This window comes from Carettochelys insculpta, chromosome 16, assembly GCF_033958435.1.
Source record: "Carettochelys insculpta isolate YL-2023 chromosome 16, ASM3395843v1, whole genome shotgun sequence".
NCBI classification, from domain to species: domain Eukaryota; kingdom Metazoa; phylum Chordata; order Testudines; family Carettochelyidae; genus Carettochelys; species Carettochelys insculpta.
In genome coordinates, this window is record NC_134152.1 from 5,707,510 (window position 1) to 5,726,917 (window position 19,408).

General features: G+C 63.0%; 1 protein-coding gene across 5 annotated transcripts in view; it reads right to left on the reverse strand.

The window, feature by feature from the left end:
• Positions 1 to 19,408, reverse strand: part of SEPTIN12 (septin 12) — a 120,470-nt gene that overhangs the window by 3,580 nt on the left and 97,482 nt on the right. For 4 of the 5 annotated variants that reach the window (XM_075010277.1, XM_075010279.1, XM_075010280.1 and 1 more), the window contains 7 exons: positions 17,557 to 17,751; positions 5,173 to 5,301; positions 4,541 to 4,622; positions 3,148 to 3,285; positions 2,601 to 2,718; positions 1,946 to 2,041; positions 1,233 to 1,329 (listed from right to left, as the gene is read on the reverse strand). In XM_075010277.1, the coding sequence (XP_074866378.1) occupies positions 1,233 to 1,329; positions 1,946 to 2,041; positions 2,601 to 2,718; positions 3,148 to 3,285; positions 4,541 to 4,622; positions 5,173 to 5,301; positions 17,557 to 17,751 (855 nt within the window). The remainder of the gene's footprint in view (positions 1 to 1,232; positions 1,330 to 1,945; positions 2,042 to 2,600; positions 2,719 to 3,147; positions 3,286 to 4,540; positions 4,623 to 5,172; positions 5,302 to 17,556; positions 17,752 to 19,408) is intronic. The other variant, XM_075010278.1, reaches the window with a different exon arrangement.

The following is a 19,408-nucleotide window of genomic DNA, read 5'->3' on the forward strand; positions in this document are numbered from 1 at the left end:
ACAGCAGCACAGCCACGCTGAAGGCCACGTCCTCTCGGGCGTCGCGCGCGGCAACGGTGTGCCCCGAAGACCACGTGGCCGCCTTGCACGTCGCCCGGCTGGGAGCGGCGGCGAGGAAGGCGGCCAAGGAGGCCTGCGCTCTGGTCGAGGGGGCCCCGATGAGGGGGACGGCAGGGCGATCTCCAGCTGAGAGCATGTCCCAGTGCAGGAGGTTGGCCAGCTGGAGAACCTGTGCGTGGACACCAGGAGCTGCTTCATTCCTCTGGGTGACCAAGAGCTGAGGTGTCTCGCGGGATGGGTTCGTCCTGTCCACAGAACATCAGGGCCCCAAGGCATCAAGCCCTCGCTCCTCAGGGCCACACGATGTTTCAGGGAGGAGACTGGCAGGAAGATGACCTGACCCGGGAGGAAGGCTGACGCCGCCTTCGGTAGGAAGACAGGGTGCGGGTGCAGCTTCTCCTTGTCTCTAGAGAAGGCCACGTGCGGGGGCTCTGATGTCAAGGTGCACCACGCGGAGATCCTCCCAGCCAACGCAGCCACCAGGAGGAAGGTCACCTTTCAGGAGAGGTGCGGAAGGGAGCACGTGGCCATGGGCTCAGTGGGGATCCAGTAAGCCAGGAGAGGGCCTGGTTAAGGTCCCATTGAGGAAAGGGGGGCGCACACGTGAAAAGAGCCACGCAAAAGCCCTCAAGCATCAGAGGGGTCGCCGAGTTAGTCTGCATCTTCCAGAACAACAGGAAGTCCTGGGGCAACTTATCGACTGAGAGACAGTTTGGAGCATGAGCTTCTGTGGGCAAAGGCCCACTTCGTAACAAAGCCCACGAAAGCTCATGCTCCAAAATACCCATTAGACAAAACCCTTGAGGAATCGGGACCCTCACCCTGCGGAAACCCAGCTCTGGGCTGGTGCGGAGCCGGGGGACAGTGCTGGGACGCTGCTGGCACTGAGGGAAAAGCTTCCAGCACCGGTGCCGGTGGCCGACGCGCTCTCCTCCACTGAATGGACACGAGCAATCGCTCGAAGAGGAACCCGACTCCACTGCGTGCGACCAGGTCCCTGGCTGGGTCCCATCTGTGGATCTACCACCGCAGGCGGGAGCCCTCCAACCCTGTCCACAGGCCAGCCCCAGAGTCGGTGCCAGCCAGGTCCATTGGGAGCAGGACAGGGTCACAGCTCTGCTTAGGATGGGGACCCGGAGGTGCCCCCCACCCCTGTCCCAAGGCCCCGGTACCTTCAATGATCCCCCACTTGGTCTTGCGGCCCAGGACCCGCTTCCCGTTCACCTGGTGCTCCCGGTCCGCTCCCACCACAGCAAAGGGGATCTGGGCCTGGGTGGGAAGAGAGGGGGAGTCGCTGGAGAAAGGGGCAGGATCCGTCCCCAACCAGCATGGCCTGGCACGGCCACTCGGGGAGCTCCGCTCAGCGCCCATGTCGCTGCCCACCCGGATGGCCACTGGGGACACTGAGCCCTGGGCGAACCCAGACTGGGCCCCCTTCTGCCGCATTGGAAACCCGCAGGGCGGGATGCGGGCTGTGAGGGCCAGCTCCTGCCCAGCGCCCAGCCGGGCTGCACTGGGAGGAGTTTCTGAGCCCGGGGCTGCCCTGGCCATGCCTCCCCCCTGCAGAAAGAGGGGACCCCAAGGCTGCCTGCTGGCTCTGCAAGGGTGAGCCCCCCTGCGTGCGCCTCCCTGCCAGGCTGGCAGCTCAGAAAGCGTCGCCCTCCCTGTCCCTGCTGGTCTCCAGCTACCAGGTTCAGCCCGGCTGCGGCAGCCCAGGCCTGACAGCTAGCAGCTCTGCCCTGCCCCAGCACCCTGGGCAATCGCCCATGTTGCCCGCCCGCCCGTCCGGCTGCACCAGCCAGAGATGGGACAGAGCATCCCAGCAGCCGGTCAGGCAGGCGGCCCAGCTTGGCTCTGCCCCGGGCGCCCAGCTCCTCGCACTCACTCGAATTTTGTCGTTCAGCAGCCTGTCGTCTGGGTCGGCGTCCAGCTCCTCCTGGGGGTACACGGTGATGCCGTGAGCCTTCAAGTCCTTCTGGATCTGCGGGAGACAGGCAGCGCCTGTGACACTGCTCCGCCCGGCCCACACCCCACCAGAGAGCAGATACGCTCTCCTCCCACTGCAAGGTGGCCAGCTCTGGGGTGGAGCGGGGCCCGCGGTAAACAGCACCAAGCAACACCACCAATGTGCGAAGAGCCCCCTCCGACTGACTGGCACGGGCGGATTGCCGGTGGGCGGGTGCCAGGCAGGAGCTGGGATTGGGTGCGGACACTGAGCTTAAGCCCACGATTGTGACCTCCTGCTTTCTGCTTGCTGCCTGAGGCGCCGCTGCTGGGCCGGGGGGGGAAGAGGCATGTCGCTATCCTACCCCAAGAGACCTGGGGCGCCTGGGTAGCTCTGGGGCCTGCCCAGCTGTGTGGGGGCTCTTTTCCCTGCCCGACCCCCAGCGCTCAGGCCTTTAACGTCGCTCAGCCCCCCACCGCCCTTGAGAGGCACCTCAAGCTGAGCTGCCTAGGCCCAGCCGCGCCCCTAGGGCTCTGGGGTCCCCCCAAGGAGCTGCCCCGGCCTGCCCTGCACCAGTGCCTGTAAGGCCCCTCACCCTCTGCTTGAACTCGGCCCGTTCCTCCAGGGTCAGCGTGTCTGCCTTGGCGATCACCGGCACCACATTGACGATCTTGCTCAGCCGCCTCATGAACTCCAGATCCAAGGGGCGCAGCCTGGTGGGGGGAGAGCCCCGGGTGGTCGGCATGGCCAGAGGGGGGCACCGGTGCAGGGAGAGGAGGAGCCTCCAGCCTCCCCCTGGCTCTGGCCACCTGGGGCAGAGGCAGCCAGCTCCTGCCCTCAGAACAGCGGCACTGCCAGGTGTCCTGACCACCTCGGCATGGAGCGCCAAGCCCTCCAGTGGGCTGACCCCAAGGGGCCGTGAGCCAGCCTGGCCTCTGCTGAGGGGGCACAGCCGGGGCCTGGACTCTCCTTCCCAGGACCAACCGGAGCTGGATTCACACCAGTCACCGCCCCAGCGTCAGCCCCCCGGCAGCTGCGGGAGGAAAGAGCTCCGCCTGCCCCCGGAGGCAGACGCCAGCTGAGCAGAGTGCCTGGGTAGCCAGGCAGGGCACTGGGCACTCAGGAGAGCCCTCCCCACTCACCAGTGTCCAGTGGGTGGCACGAAGTACACACAGCTGTGGACCCTGGTGTCCGGGATCCTCCGTTTGCGGCTGACGAGCAGCTCCTCTCTCAGGTACTTCTCGTACTGCTCGTTGATGTACTCTACGATGGGGTCCCAGCTGGGCGAGGGGAGAGACGGCCTGAGACTGTGAGCATGGCCCACCAGGGGAAGGCAGCCACCTCTGGGGTGGAGCGGCACCAGCACCCGGATCCGACAGCGCTGAGTGTGGGACGGCCCCTCAGCAAGGAGCGCCTGGACGGAGGTGGGGTCTCACCCCAACCCCTGCCTCTGAGAGCAGTGCCCCGCTGGCGTGGGCATCTGTGTCCCCACTGGGCAGGGCGGGCTCTTCTCTGAGCGCCCCGCCAGCTCCGCCCACAGCTTGGGGGATCAGCTCAGGGTTTCCCAAACTGGGGGGCGTGAAGAAATTCCGGGAGGGGGCACGAGGCGACCCAGCCCCCCCATCATTCCCCCACCCAAAGACAGAGCCGGCCTTTGCTTCCAGCTCTCAGCCCCTGCCATTTCACACGGGTGAGCCGGTACAGCTGCTATAAAAAGCAGGTGGCTGGAGAAGACCCATGTGCACCTGTGAGTGAGGGTGGGCTGGGGAGGAGGAGGACAGGGATGGGTTTAGATGTGGGCCTGGGGGTGCCTGGCTCAGGTAAGGGGGATGGGGATGCAGTAAGAGCCGGGGGGCTGGTGGTGCCTGGCTTTGTGAGAGGGGAAGGGCTTGGGCGGCCGGCCCCAGCATCGCAGGGCTCAGGAGGCTCGTGCTGGCAGGTGGATGGCTGGCTCTGGTAGGGTGGGGCTCGGGTGGCTCAGGCTAGTGGGTGGGTGACTGGGCCCGGTAGCTTGGGGCTTGGACGGGCAGGCAGGTGGCTGGCCCTGGCGGCGTGGGGCTCAGGCAGGCGGCTCTGGCAGCACAAGTCTCAGGTGGGCGGGCGGCTGGTGAGGGCAGCTCTGGCGGCTGGCACGGGGCTCAGGCCGCTGGCCAACTGGGGCTGCACCAGGCTCCCACCAGGGGCCAAGGAAAACTATTTGTGCTTATTTTTAATTCTAAATGACATTTTTACATTGAGTTTTTGTGTTTATTGTAACTTACGAATTGAAGCTTTTGTTAAAGGGGGTTGGATGCCAGTAAAGAAGAGGTGGGGGTGTGTGAGGATTTCTCAGAATTCAAAAGGGGGGTGTGATGCAGAAAAGTGGGGGAACCCCTGCTCTAGCTCTTGCAGCTGGGCCAGTGTTATTACCGCCAGCTGCTGAGCTAAGCCTGGTCTGGTGCCCCTTTGGCCCACCCCGGCCATGTGCATTGGGCTCCCTCCCGCCTGCTCTTGTTGCCTGGGTGTCTCCGAAACAGGACCCTGACGAGAACCCACCAGTTTTCATTGTTGATCTGGTCACCGAAGCCTGGAGTGTCGGTCACAGTCAGCTTCATCTTCACGCCCTTCTCCTCGATGACTGGTGGGGCAGAGGGAGTGAGCTCAGTGGGGGCTGCGGACTCCCTGACCCCGCGTGGGGCATCTCGCGCCGAGGCCCTGCCCAGCTCCCAGGCGGGGCGGAGCACTGAAGGCCTGGGGGTGGTGGGGACTGACTGGCTAGCCCCTGGGACCAGCACGAGGCTCCCCCCGGCTGGCAGGCTGGGCTGGGAGGACAGGGACAAGGTTAGGGCCCTGCATCCAGTGAAGTCAAGGGCAGCTGTGCCAGGGTCAGGGAATGTCTCCGTACGAGGGCAGATCGCTCGTGGGACCAGGGGCGGCCAGGCTGGAGCTCACAAAGGAGCCTGTGTTTCCCAGGGCAGCTTGTTAACAGGCGAGCAGCAAGGCCCAGCTAGCCAGGAGGCAGGGGCCTGTGGGGTGAGGGTGTGGGGCAATGGTGGGGCCCAAAGAGTCCGTTCTGCAGCTCTGCTCCAGGCTGCGCCAGGACTGCCAGAGGGACGAGGCTCATGGCTGGGAGAGGGCCGGGGGCTGCCAAGGGGCGAGACCGCCGGACGGGCCGAGCGGGGCCTTACCGTGGCTGACGGACCGGAGCTGGGCCGTCTTAGGGATGCGCTCCTCACAGCCAGGGCCTGGGCCTCTCCGACTCACCTGCGCCTTGAAGAGGGTGTTCACCATTGTCGACTTGCCCAGGCCGCTCTGCCCTGCCGGGGAGAGCGTGGGAGCACATGTGAGCGGAGGGGCGCCTGAGACCCCGGCCACGTCCCCCGACTCGCCACGCCAGCAGAGAGACCCACAACCCCGCCTGGCCCCGGCAACCCCAAATCCTGGTCCCCCACGTGCCCCGGCACTGCCACACGGGTGTGGGGCTACAGGCTGCAGCATTGCCTGGGACCCCCCCGTGTCAGTAAACGCCAGGTGCCCAGTCACTGCCCTTTAGGGTCTTCCCTGCTGGAGACCTACACGGAGTGGCTCACAGGCTGGCACCCCGACCCAGGGAGGTGGCTAGCGGGCAGTCCTGGCTGCACTGGGAGACCAGGCTGGCCCCAGGGCCCAGATCCTGCAGATCTCGGCTTTAAAGACATGCGACCCCGGAGCATTAGTGGGGCAGAGAGCAGGGAGCAGGACAGGGCTGTGCTGGAGGGATGGGCTGTCGACTGGACCTTGGGAAGGAGAAGTGAGAGTGAGCAGCACGCACTGGGGGGTCAATGCAAGAGTCAGTCCAGGCCCAGCTCTGCAGCTGTGGCTGCTGGCCTGACCGGACGGGAGATGGGTCCCCAGAGCTCTCCCAGCCTCGAGGCCCAGCTGTATGGCCCTCCGGGGGAGCACACAGGTGGGACCTGCACGGCTAGGTCACGCGCCTGCTCCCCACACCCGCAATAAGCCCCTGGGTCCTGCTGCTGCAGACCCAGTGCAGCAGGAACTTTGGGGACTTCCCTTCTGGCTAGAGCTTTGCCTGCACGTCCCCCCACGCCCAGCCCCACAGGGTCAGGGGAAGGCGCAAAGCCGCCTCCCTGCCCTGCCGCCTGGAAGTGCAGCCGTACCCGCTGCATGATTCACCTTCCCTGGCCCAGGCACACTGTCTCCCGCACAGTCCGGCGGCCCAGGGTGCTGCCAACGGATCCAGGCTGGTGTCTGAGGCAGGGCTCTGTGGGGAGCGAACCAGCCTCCGTCCCCATGCCCCTGCCCACACCCCTCAAGCCTGAGCTACAACCTCCCACCCGCTACACGGGCCCTGGGGCCCCCAGCTCTGCCAACGCCCCCACCTCGTCCAGCAGCCACACGACACCCCAGCTCTGCCAACGCCTCCACCTCGTCCAGCAGCCACCCAACACCCCAGCTCCAACAATGCTTCCACCTCATCCAGCAGCCACCCGACACCCCAGCTCTGCCAACGCCTCCACCTCATCCAGCAGCCACCCGACATCCCAGCTCCACCAACGCCTCCACCTCATCCAGCAGCCACCCGACACCCCAGCTCTGCCAACGCTCCACCTCGTCCAGCAGCCACCCGACACCCCAGCTCTGCCAACGCCTCCACCTCATCCAGCAGCCACCCAACATCCCAGCTCTGCCAACGCCTCCACCTCGTCCAGCAGCCACCCAACACCCCAGCTCCAACAATGCTTCCACCTCATCCAGCAGCCGCCCGACACGCCAGCTCTGCCAACGCCTCCACCTCATCCAGCAGCCACCCGACATCCCAGCTCCACCAACGCCTCCACCTCATCCAGCAGCCACCCGACACCCCAGCTCTGCCAACGCTCCACCTCGTCCAGCAGCCACCCGACACCCCAGCTCTGCCAACGCCTCCACCTCATCCAGCAGCCACCCAACATCCCAGCTCTGCCAACGCCTCCACCTCGTCCAGCAGCCACCCAACACCCCAGCTCCACCAACACCCCCACCTCGTCCAGCAGCCACCCGACACCCCAGCTCCACCAATGCCTCCATCTCGTCCAGCAGCCACCCAACACCGCAGCTCCGCCAACGTCCCCACCTCAACCAGCAGTTCCCCGTAACCCCAGCTCTGCTAACACCCCCACCTCGTCCAGCAGCTCCCCGACACCCCAGCTCTGCCAAAGCCCCCACCTTGTCCAAGGGCTCCCCGACACCCCAGCTCTGCCAACACCCCCACCTCGTCCAGCAGCTCCCAGTAACCCCAGCTCTGCTAACACCCCCACCTCGTCCAGCAGCTCCCCGACACCCCAGCTCTGCCAATGCCCCCACCTTGTCCAAGAGCCCCCCAACACCCCAGCTCTGCCAACACCCCCACCTCATGAAGCAGCCGCCCAACATCCCAGCTCTGCCAACAACCCCACCTCGTCCAAGAGCCCCCCGACACCCCAGCTCTGCCAACACCCCCACTTCGTCCGGCAGCCACCCGACACCCCAGTTCTGCCAACACCCCCACTTCGTCCAGCAGCCACCCAACACCCCAGTTCTGCCAACACCCCCACCTCGTCCAGCAGCCACCCAACACCCCAGCTCCACCAACGACTACACCTTGTCCAGCAGCCGCCCGACACCCCAGCTCCGCCAACGCCTCCACCTCGTCCAAGAGCCCCAACACCCGAGCTCTGCCAACGCCCCCACTTCATCCAGCAGCCACCTGTAACCCCAGTTCTGCCAACACCCCCACCTCGTCCAGCAGCTTTCCGTAACCCCAACACTGCCAACACCCCCACCTCATCCAGCAGCCACCCGTAACCCCAATTCTGCTAACACTCCCACCTCATCCAGCAGCTCTCCATAACCCCAACTCTGCCAACACCCCCACCTCATCCAGCAGCTCCCCGTAATCCCAGCTCTGCCAACGCCCCTACCTTGTCCAGCAGCTCCTCGTAACCCAAGCTCTGCTAACACCCCCACCTTGTCCAGCAGCTCCCCGGCACCCCAGCTCTGCCAACGCCCCCACCTCATCCAAGAGCCCCCTGACACCCCATCTCTGCCAATGCCTCCACCTCGTCCAGCAGCCGCCTGACAGCCTAGCTCTGCCAACGTCTCCACCTCATCCAGCAGACACTCGACACCCCAGCTCTGCCAATGCCCCCACCTCGTCCAGCAGCCGCTCCACTACTGCAGCTCTGCCAACACCCCCACCTTGTCCAAGAGCCAACCGACACCCCAGCTCTGCCAATGCCCCCACCTCATCCAAGAGCCCCCCAACACCCTAGCTCTGCCAACACCTCCACCTCGTCCAGCAGCCCATGCTACCCCAGTCTGTGGTGCTCACAGCAGCTGTATGGATGGAGGCCTGGGGGAAACTTCATTGCCATGTGACTGTCTCTGAGCCAGTCGAACCGGGCAGGAAAACAGCCAGATCCTGCAGAGGGACATAGCTTACTGGGCCACCAACCTAGGCAAGAAGCTCAGCCACTGGCGGGATACCGTGGGACAGCTGGAGAGGATGACGGAGCACCCCCCTCTCTTAGGGTACTAGGTTGCTGGAGTTCTCTGCACTCCAAAGTGGCCCCACACTGGTCTCCCGAGGCCCTTCTGGCTGAGGAATGCTTTGAGCTCCACAGCCCGTCCCCAGATCTCCCCACTCCTGGCAGCTCACCGCTGGACTCTGACCTCACTGGAGTCACAGCAGCTTAGGGTGTGCTGCTTGAGGGCAGGGATCAAAGCTTGCAAAGGTCGGGGAGGGGCAGTTTTATGTCACCGGGGACACTGGGCGAATGAGGGGGCACCTCCCCCCTACCCTCTGCAGGAGGCAGCAGGCTTCCCATCACCCGGCACGGGAATCTTAGCTCCAGAACAAAGCCACCCTTTTTCCCACCCCGTTGTCTTCTCCGCGGGCTGGCATGTCTGCTAGCTCCGGCCAGGGTCACCAGCAGATGGGGGCATAAAGGCCTGCCCCATGGATGTAAGGGCTCAGCTCTCAAGGCTCAGAGGCCCCCTCCCTGAGCCAGCCATGCCTGGGCAGAGGCGACCCGCTGAATGGGGCTCTCTCACCGAAGCCCAGCCCAGGAGGCACGACAGCCTGGCAGCAAGCATGGCCCAGGCGGGTGGTCTCTCCAGTCAAGGGGTTATTCCCCAGAGCACTGGTAGATACCTGATGGTGCTTGGGCCCCTGCCAGCAGCGTGCTCTGCCAGCAGCGGGGTATGCCGCCCAGCTCGTCGCAGTGCTGCGACTACTGGCAAGGAGAGGACAACAGCAGCGCTGTGCAATGACCTGGCTAAGGGGTCTGAGGTGGGCTTACAGGTGGGAGTGCTGTGATCCTGGGCCCTCCACTGGCTTCTGCGGCGAGAAGGAGGGATGGCAGAGGTGTTCTGGGCAGAGGAGAGCCATGGGCGGGGCAGAGGCCAGACCTGCTCCCTGCGGAGCTGGTGCACCAGCAGGGTGTGATTTTACACGAGCCCAGCTACTAGCGCACAGGCAGGGAGCAGACATGGACGCTGAGTGACTGTGCACCCCCAGCAGAGACCAGGAGGGACTGAGGGGCAGCGCCTGACTCCTGCCAGGGCAGGGAACCAACCGAACAAGCTAGATCCACCATTGGCAGGTGACCTGCCCCCATGCTGCAGGGGAAGCTCTCTGCCAACCTGACCTGCACCAAAACTTCCTCCCGGCCCCGCAGGGGGATTGGCTCCCTTGGTGTCCAACGTGCTGGCCACTAGCCACGTGTGGCTCTTTGACCGGCGGAGTGTGGCCGGCTGGCTTGGGCCATAAATATGCTTTCAGAATAACGTGGCTAGTTCAGAACTGGTTGGACACCATGGCGCTGGAGTCGGCCATGCAGCTGAGAGCCTGGCCTCCTTCCACCTGCGTGTACCGCCCCGCCTCATCCAGCTGGGGCCCTCTCTGCTGCTCGAAAGGCCGGGGTTCGAACCAACCGACAGAGGAGGTGATCCCTTCCTGCTCCCTGCAGGTGGCCAGCTCCGCCCTTGACAAGCCACTTGTGCAACACAAGACATGAAGCAGAAGGAATCCGCCAGGCTGCCGACTCGGCTCCCTTTCAACTGAGCACTCGAGCAGCTGCCAGGGAGAGAGTCAGGCGCCGCCCAGCTGATTCACACAGCGCCCACAGCAGGCAGTGGGTTTCTCCTGGTGGTGCACGTCACACGCCCCTTGGCACACCAAACAAAATTTAGTCTGCCCAGGGCCGGAAAAAGTTAGAGCCAAGCCCTTCACAGCCACCAAACCCTACGGTGCATTTCTGCTCACCGCTCTGCCCGGCTGTCTCCTCGTGCAGTCCATGACTTGCCCTACTCCCGCAGCTCCCTTCTGGGAGACTGGCCCAGAAAAACCACGTCAGCAGCACCATTGCTGTGTGTGGCTGGTGTCGCCATGCGGGCGTGGACAGGGACAGGCCCTGCCACAGCAGAAAGGGCAGAGCCACAGCTGGGGCTCCCCCAGCCACATACAGACGGGCAGAGAGGGGACCCAGCCGTGCTCTCGGGCTCCAGGCTGCTGAAAAAGCAGGAGGTGCCCGTTCACTAGAGGAGCTTTGGGGTGCGTGTTCCCTGTAAGCTGGGTGCTGGGGCAGACGTCCAGGACAGATCTGGGTGCTGCCCAGCTGATTAGCTGTGTGCCCCATAGCCGGCAGCGTGTTTTTCTTACGGTGGTACATAAAACGTATTCTGCCCCGGATGGAAAAAATTAGGAGCCTGTGGGGGCCTGTAGGTACTCGGGCCTGGAAGCTGGCCAGCTGTGGGTCACTTGAAATCCCCCTTCCTTGGCTGGAGAAGCAGCAGCCACAGGCAACCAGCAAGGAGAGGGGACCACGGAGCCATGCTTGCTCTGCAGTGTGTCTGTGGTCATGGACAGCTGTGGAGGCTGGTGGTGATAGACCGCCCCCCGTCCCACTGGACGCCCGCTAGCTCAGCATGGGCTCTCCTGCGGCAGAGGGGGTTTCCTCTCCCCGTCCCAGGCAGCTCCAGCCTCCCTCCCTCTCCCTTCTAACTCAAACTGTCAAATCTGTCTGCACGAAAAAATCCCGGGCTGATGAGAGGCAGCAGTGCAGCGCCCGGCACACAGCTGGAAGCCCTTAGCTTGTACGGTCTGGCTGCCTGGCCAGGCCTGGCCTCCTGGGTCCCTCCCCATGCCCAGCCATGGCCACACTCCCCCGGCCAGCCAGGGCATGTGGGGCAGATGCAGAACGGCCGGGGGGTGGCTCCCTCTTCTGGCACCGCCGAGAGCCCAGGGGCCCCGCCGATCAGGCGGCTGCATGGGCAGGACTGTGCAATCCTGCCTCTTCTCCACTCCGATTTCACTCTCCAGCTCTCTCGCCAGCCGCCCTCGGCCTCCGCTCCCCTTCCCACTGCGCGGGACAAAGCCCGGCTGCAGCGGAGGGCGCGGGGCTGCACAGATTGGAGGTGGAGGTGGGCTACCTACCCACTCTGGCACGGGGCGGCAGCGTGGTCCTGCCCCAGCGCTGCCCGGTGTCTGACAGCCCGGCTGGCCTAGCGCGCGCCCCCGGCTGCAGGAACCCGGCAGTGACGCACCCGCTGCTGAGCACCTCTGGCTCCAGCCCTGATGTGACCCTGAGGGCTGCGCCCGCCTCTCTGCTCCTCGGTGCCATGCCATGCAAGCCGGCGCCAGCAGCCTGGCTGGCTTTCCTGGGGCCAAGCTGGCCTACAGCGGTTATGCGGGCAGGGCTGTGAAAGCCAACGCTGGGGCTGGGGCTGGGGCTGGGACAGGGACAGGCGCAACCCACTGGAGCCCAGCACGCTGGCCTGGCAGAGGGGAGCAGCTGGGGTCCTGCAGCACAGCGAAGGCAGAATGGCTCCAGGTCACACACGCTTCTGTGCCTCCATGCGAAGAGGGCGACCGCATCGCCCTCTGGCAAACACGGGCACTGGGCTCCGGGGCTGCTGTCGCGTGCTGGGGCTCCTCAGCGATGGGGGCGGCTGCCCCACGGTGAGGCACAGGGCATGGGGCTCTGCAGCCTCCCAATAGGGTGGGGGTGCTCCTTAAGCTCCTGGAGGGAGGTGCTGAGAATAGGGAATCTGCAGCCACCTAGCAGGGGAAGCTAGGGAATGGGGCAGCCGCCCCACAGCGGAGCTCACAGGCAGCAGGGGCTGCTGGGAACGGGGCAGCTGCCCCACAGCGGAGCTCGCTGGCAGCAGGGGCTGTTGCCCCCAGACCCTGGGTGTCAGGGAACAGGAGCCCTGCAAAATACGGAACAATTTCCCCATTTTCTTAAAAAAGTCAGGATGCCTGTGAGACAGCTGAAATAAGGGCCCAGCCCGGGAAAACCAGGTTGGATGGTCACCCTACCCCCAATGCACCATTTACGTCCCCTGCAGGTTGCCCCAAAGCCCGACCTCTCCCCAAGGAGCCGGGTGAAACGTCGCACATCAGCAGCTACCCCCCACTTAGTGCCCGAGGAAGGGCTTGCTTTTCTGCCTCTGCCGCAGCACGTGAGCAGCACATGGCCCGAGGCAACCAACTGACTGTGGAGAAGGTCTCCCCCAGCCTCTGATTCTCAAAAGCCTCCTCCTTCCGGGACGAGTGGCGCCGACCCTGCTGGCACGGCCCATCTCTGCCTAAAAACTGCCTGTTAAAGTCTCCAGAATTCTCACTGCCTCCTCCACCTGCCCCCCGGCTCCTCCTGTGCTTGGAAGAATTTTTCTCCCGGGGTTTGGCCCTCTGCTTTTCTTATTCTGGCTTAGCTCTCGTAAAAACGTTATCCCGTAATCCCACATGCCAGCAGATGCTTTACATCCCACAGAATCATCTTTCTTACCCTGGCTTCCTTTCTGACAGCTCCACCTCGGCTGGTTTCTCCTGAGCTGGGAGGATTTATTGCCGGACAGAACACATGCCCAAAGCTTTCGGGAAAGCTCCCCAAAGGCTCGGCCAGGGACAGCGCCATGAGAAAAGATTCGCGGTATGGCGGGGGTGGGAATGGAAGCGAAGGCCTGAAAAGTGTTGGCAGCACTGCATGGAAGAAGCAAAACTCCGAGCCAAATACCTCAAAGTTTTGGGGAAGTTTGGACCTGGAGTGCATCCAGAACTGTGCCACCGGAGGAAAACTTCGGTGAAATACAGCACCGAGATGAAAGAGCGAAAGGGGCTGATCACGCAGGAGACGTTTACAGTGAGATGAATTTAACTAACTACTGACAAGCGATAAAGGTTGTTTTAAACGAAAAGGGTGAGCAGATTTTCCAAATTCTAACTCCAGCGAAAGCAGAAATTTCAGGTCAGCACAGCAGACAATTTAAGCTTCATTCAAGTTAATGGAGCTTGAAAGTGACTGGGGATCTGGTCCTGTTAATTTAAGCGGCACGATGGTTAACGTTTAGGTTTTGCGAAAACCCGGCTGTATAAACCGGGAGGTTAGGTTTTCGTTAAATGCTAGGGGTGGATTTCGATGTGCCCCTGGGAGATGCCGCAGCCTCCCATCCCGCTGCAGTCCCCACTGTTTGCCAGGGACACAGACTAGCTCGATGGCCAGAGGGGACCTGGCTGCAAGAAGGAAGTGACAGGACGAGTAAATAGGGGGTTGTTGATTGCTGCCCTTAGAATCACCGAAGGTGAAGAGGGTTAGTTGTTAGAGTATGGTCCTTTCAATGATCCTTCCCCTTTAAATGCAGGTTTTGCAAAACAACTGTCCCACGAGCCCAGCTACTGAACTCATATCATGGACTGACAGAATGGATCTGAACACAGTTCTCTGGCCCCGGGGCCCTGCCTCCTCCCAGTTCTCTTGCTTTATACGGTTTCAGCCCACCCTGCATTTCCCCATGGTCATCCAAAACCTCCTCTGCTGAAATCTAACCCAATGTGCCTCCTCACCGGTCTGACGTGGCGGCTGAGTGCACGTCTGGGGGTTATGGTCAATGCTGTAGAGATGCCGCCATCATGTCTCAACAGCCGGTGTGGCCAATGCACGTGGATTTTATCGAGTGTCTCATTTTTTTTAAAGCTCCAGCTCCTGGAGCCATGGGAATTCCTGCTGTCCATAAAAACCAAGTGCCAAGACCTCTTGGCGGCAGAGAACAGCTAGAAAAAGTGTCTTTTAAAGGCCCAAAAGCCAGACAGTAAATACCCTCCCTGAGTGTAGTACTTTTAAATCTGATTTTTGAGGGCCAAACTGTGACTTTGGCACATGGGGCTCTGCTATTTTTATCCCCCCTCTCTCTCAAAGGTTCTCAGACCCAGCACCAAGCCTGACAGGCTCTCGCTGAGGGGAGGGGAAGGAAGGATGCTCCACCTTCGCCCCGCTGAGGGGGAACGGGCACCTTGCGGGGAGCACAAACTCCACGTCTCATTCCCACCAAAGCAAGGTGCAGCCGCCTCAGCTTTGGTTGAGCGGCCTGGCTGGCCCAGGCTCCAGACTGGCACAAGACAAGCAGCGGTGGCTGCAATGAGCTCGGAGCTGGACTTTCTAAGGCCCACTCTGGGGTCTGACTCTCCTACTCTCTCTGGTCTGTTCCTTCCCAGCCCCGACCTCGTCCTCTCTCTAGCTGGAAAGTCACACTCCCCCACGCCCAGGCGCCGTTACCGAGCTGTCGCGCCCCACCCAGAGCACCTCTGGGCCCCGCCTGGTAAGGTGCAGCCAGCTGAGCCTGCTTGAAGCCCATGACAGGGGAACGCCGCGTCTACATGTCTGGCGGCCCCTCCAGGGAGACCTCGCTGCCTGCACAGGCCCCAGAAGAACCCCGGGCCAGGGCCCTACTTCCCCCGAGGCGACGTCCGCGTGGAATTTGTAGCTCTGCCAACAACCTGAACGGGTCTGGGGGTTCCCGGCCCTTCCCCGCTCATGCTGCGCACACACACATGCACACAGGCACGCATGCACAAACACACACCCACTCTTGCATGCACACACATGCGCACACAGGGACACCGCCACACACACATGTACATGCACATGTGCACACACCCACGTGCACTTGCATGCACACTCGTACACGTGCACACAGGCACACATGCACAAACACACACCCACTCGTGCGTGCACACATGCACACGTGCGCACACATGGACACCACCCCACACACGTACATGCACATGTGCACATACCCACCCACATGCACATGCACACACACATGCACACACCCACCCATGAGCACATGCGCACACCCATGCACACGCCCATGCACACCCACATGCACACTCACACGCACACATGCACACACACATGCACACTCCCACGTGCACACCCAGAGGCACACATGCACAAATACACACCCGCTCTTGCATGCACACACACGTGCACACCTGGACACTGCCCCACACACGTACATGCAGATGCGCACACACCCACATGCAGATGCGCACACACACATGCACACTCACACACAGGCACGCATGCACAAATGCACACCCACTCTTGCATGCACACACATGCACACTGCCCCACACATGTACCTGCACATGTGCACACACCCACCCACCCACATGTGCACCCACACGCACACATGCACACAGGCACGCATGCACAAGCACACACCCACTCTTGCATGCACACACATGCACACACATGGACACCGCCCCACACACGTACATGCACATGTGCACACACCCATGCACACGCACCCCCATGTGCACACATGCGCACATGCTTTCCTTATCTCCCCAGGCCCAGCCTGTCCCCCGGCTGCTGCTCTCTTGAGGCGCTTTCCCCAGCTGCAGAGCACACCCAGGCTTCCCCGCCGAGGGCAGGAACGCCAGTCAGGGCAGAGCAGCAGGGACTCGCCGGCGTCAGAGGAGCTGCAGCGAGTGGAGGTGAAGCCACAGTGAACGCCAGGCTTGGGGCCCAGCCAGCCCAGGGCTCTTTCTCTGCACGACACGAGGACCAGTGCCCCCCCCCCCCGCCCCACTATGGAGCTCAGGTGCCACACGGCGCCTGCACCCTGGTGTGCAGGGCGGAGAAGTCATGCGGCAGGGGAGGGGCTAGGGGTGGGGCAGGGGATTGGGGTGCCAGGGCCCTGGCTGTGGGTGAAGGGTTTGGGGTGCAGGAGGGGCATCCAGCTTCAGGAACGGCCCCAGGGCTGCGGCTGGGGGTACGGACTCTGGGCTGGGGCTGGGGTGCAGGAAGGGGTACAGAGCTGGGGGGCCCCAGGCGAGCCAGGGGGTTGGGGCTCTCCTGGGTACCTCCCTGCTGGAGACAGTGCAGAGGGGCCCCTTTCCTGTAGCCCATGGGTGTCCCCCCGGCCATGGCCACTCGGTGTTCAGGCTGCAGGGAGAGGCGCACACCCCTGCTGGCTGCGACAGCGTCCGGGCTGCGGGCCAGATCTCCCCCCACAGCGGCTCTGGGCCCCTGCCCGGCGCTTAACGGGCTGTGGGGGAACTTCGATGAGGAACCAAAGGCCCCAGGCCAGCCCTGGCAGAGTCTGCGCCCCACGGCGTTCGGAACCCAGGAAACGGGCCTCCCCTGGCCTCCTCCCGCTGTGCGTTCGCTTTCACTTCGCCCCTTCTCAGTTCCCTTTTCCCGTCTGCCAGACACAGCCCGAGACACCAGAGCTGGCCCGGCCACCGGGCTCACGCTGTGTCTGACGCTTGGGTGCAGGATTCCAGCTGCTTCGTCCACTTCGACCCCACCCTGTTCCCGTCCCCGCGTTTGCTTCCCCGGCCCTGTGCCCTGCTGGCGGCCAGCCTGACGTGCAGGGAGCTCCCGGTACCAGCCCAACAGGGACTCGCCGCAGGGGCAGGGGGCCAGTCCGTCCAGCGCGCCTGGCGGGGCCTTCGGTGCACGCCCTTTACTCTCCTGGCTGAGGCCATAACGTGGCACTCTCAAGGCATGGCCAGGGTTTGCACACCCGGCTTTAAGGCAGCAAGGGGCAGGTGGATTCCCACTGCGAATTACCCTCCCCAACGCCCTCCTCCCACCCCACTCCTGCCCAGCCCCTCGGTGTCACTGGGACAAGGCGCAGCTGTCCTGGGAAAGCCGCAGGCCCCTGCCTCGCCGCTCCCTTGAGCACCCTCCCTGCCTCCCTGCAGATCCTCCCCCCCATGCTGCAGCTCCCCTTCCAGCTCAAATGCCACCACATGGCCACGGCTCAGCTGACAACGAGTGCCGGGGGCTGCGCCAGCCCTGGGGGTGCAGAAAAGGCTCTGGGAAGCCGGACGCCCTGGGCAGGGGACGGGGACGTTGCTTTGCGAGGGGAGAGGAGGCGGAGGGTAACTAGCGCCTGACAGCCGGAAGAAGGAGGCGTGTGACCAGAGGGCAGCGGGCGCTAGGGACGTATGTGCCTCCCAGCAGGGAGAGAGGAGCGCGCCTGCCCCACGCACAGCTGCAGCCTACGGTCCATGAGGAAGCATCTGAACAGGCCCTGAACCGAGGAGCCGCCCGCCCCCGCTTTGCCCAGGACCACCAGAGCCGCTGCCCTGTGCTGGGGGTTGTGTGCCTTCCTCCCTTGCCCGCAGGCCCTCCAGCAGGGGCTGACATGACCCAGGGGAGCCCAGAGTCGTGGTGGGGCTCAGAGGCCCCCCAGCATGTCAGCATGTGAGACCCTGGGAGGTGGGTACGGTCCACCCCGGGGTTAAACCCAGCACTCACCTACAACCATGAGGTTGAATTCAAAGCCTGTTCTCATGGTCTTGATCCTCATCTGATCCAGCACCGCCTCGATGCCCACGTAGCCAAAGAGCGCCAGCCCCACGCCGGCTGGGCTAGCGTCACTGGGTGTCTCCTCTGGCGCCGGCCGGCCCGGCTGCCCCTCCATGCTGATACGCCCTGGCTCCTGGCTGCTCCCTGGAAGGAGAAGGAGATTCCTGAGTTAGACGCTTGGCAGCTTCACCCCACGATAGCAACGTGCACACGAAGGCGCTGAATTTAAGGAGCATCCGAAAGTCATTAAGGCCGACCCTGGCACCCAAAATAAAGGCGTTCAGAAGGATCCTAGAGATCTAGGGCCGCGATTCTCCCCTGGGGATCTCAGAGGCTTTCCAGGGGCTCCACAGCTCATCTGGAGCAGCGTTTCTCAGCTGGGGGAGGTGATCACTGAATCAGAGAACACTAGAACCGGAAGGGACCTCAAGAGGCCATCAAGCTCAGCCCCCTGCCCTCATGGCAGGAGCCAAGACCATCTAGACTCTTCCCGGGAGATGTCTGTCTAACCTGTTCTTAAATATCTCCAGCGATGGAGACTGCACAACCCCCCTAGGCAATTCATTCCAGTGCTTGAGCACCCTGACAGTGAGGAAGTTTTTCCTAATGTCCAGCCTAACCCTCCCTTGCTGCGGTTTAAGCCCATTGCCTCTTGTCCCATCCTCAGAGGCCGAGGGGAACAATTTTTCTCCCTCCTCCTTGTAAGACACTTTTAGGTACTTCCAAGCTGCTACGCTGTCCCCTCTCGGCCTTCTCTTTTCCAAACTAAACAAACCCCATTCTTTTAATCCTTCCTCCTAGGCCGTATTTTCTAGACCTTTGATCATTCTTGTTGCTCTTCTCTGGACCTTCTCCAATCTCCTCACGTCCTTCTTGAACTGTGGCGCCCAGAACTGGACACAACACGCAAACTGAGGCCTACCCAGCGCCGAGCAGAGCGGGAGAATGACTTTTGGTGTCTTGCTCACACCACTTTTGTTAATGGATGGCTTTAGGGGGGTGACGAAGGCCGGGCTGGTGGTAGGGGAGGTGATCAAGGCAAACCTCCAGCACCTCAAACCCCAAGGGGCCCTACAGAGCTAAAAGTCATGTGTGCCAGGCATGGGAGGTGGGGCCTGGGCTTCCAGACCATGCTGAGTTGCAGACATACAGCAGTTTCCGTTCCTTAATGAGAGCCAACTAGCTTCTGGGCTGTGGGGGGACCACAGCCCTTCTGCTGGCCTGGGGCACAGAGACTCCCTGCTTTAGTGCTGCTGGAGCAGGGCATTCCATGGGCCTCTCTTGACGAACTCCGGCCCTCCTGGGTCCTCTCTGCAGCTTCACAGCCAGTTTCCTGGCCTGTCCCACTAGAGCTGTGCGGCTGGCCCCCTCCAGCACGCCGGCAGGCCCGAAGGAGAGGACAGCAGAGCAGGGGGCTGTGCTTTACCACCTGGCATCCCCCGGTACAGCCGTGTACCTACGAGAAGTGTGAAGCTGCAGAAGGACCACGCTGAGCCTGTCTGTTTGCTCTCGCTGTCTTCCACCTGCTCAGAAGCCATCTGAGCTCAGCCCGAGCCAGAGAAACAGACAGGGCAGCTCTGCCCGGCAGGTCCTCCTCGCCCCCGGTGCCGTGCCCTGCCTTGGGGATATCGCAAAGCGCCCCGTAAGTACAGCGGGTCAGAGACTGCCCGGTCGAGGCCTTGCTGCAGCTCAGGAGTCCGAACTCACGAATTCTGCAAAAACTCGGAGGAACTGAAACTCCCCCAGGCACTGCTGATGCTTTCTGCAGGTCCGGGCTGCTTGGAGCCCCAGCTGGGGCCAG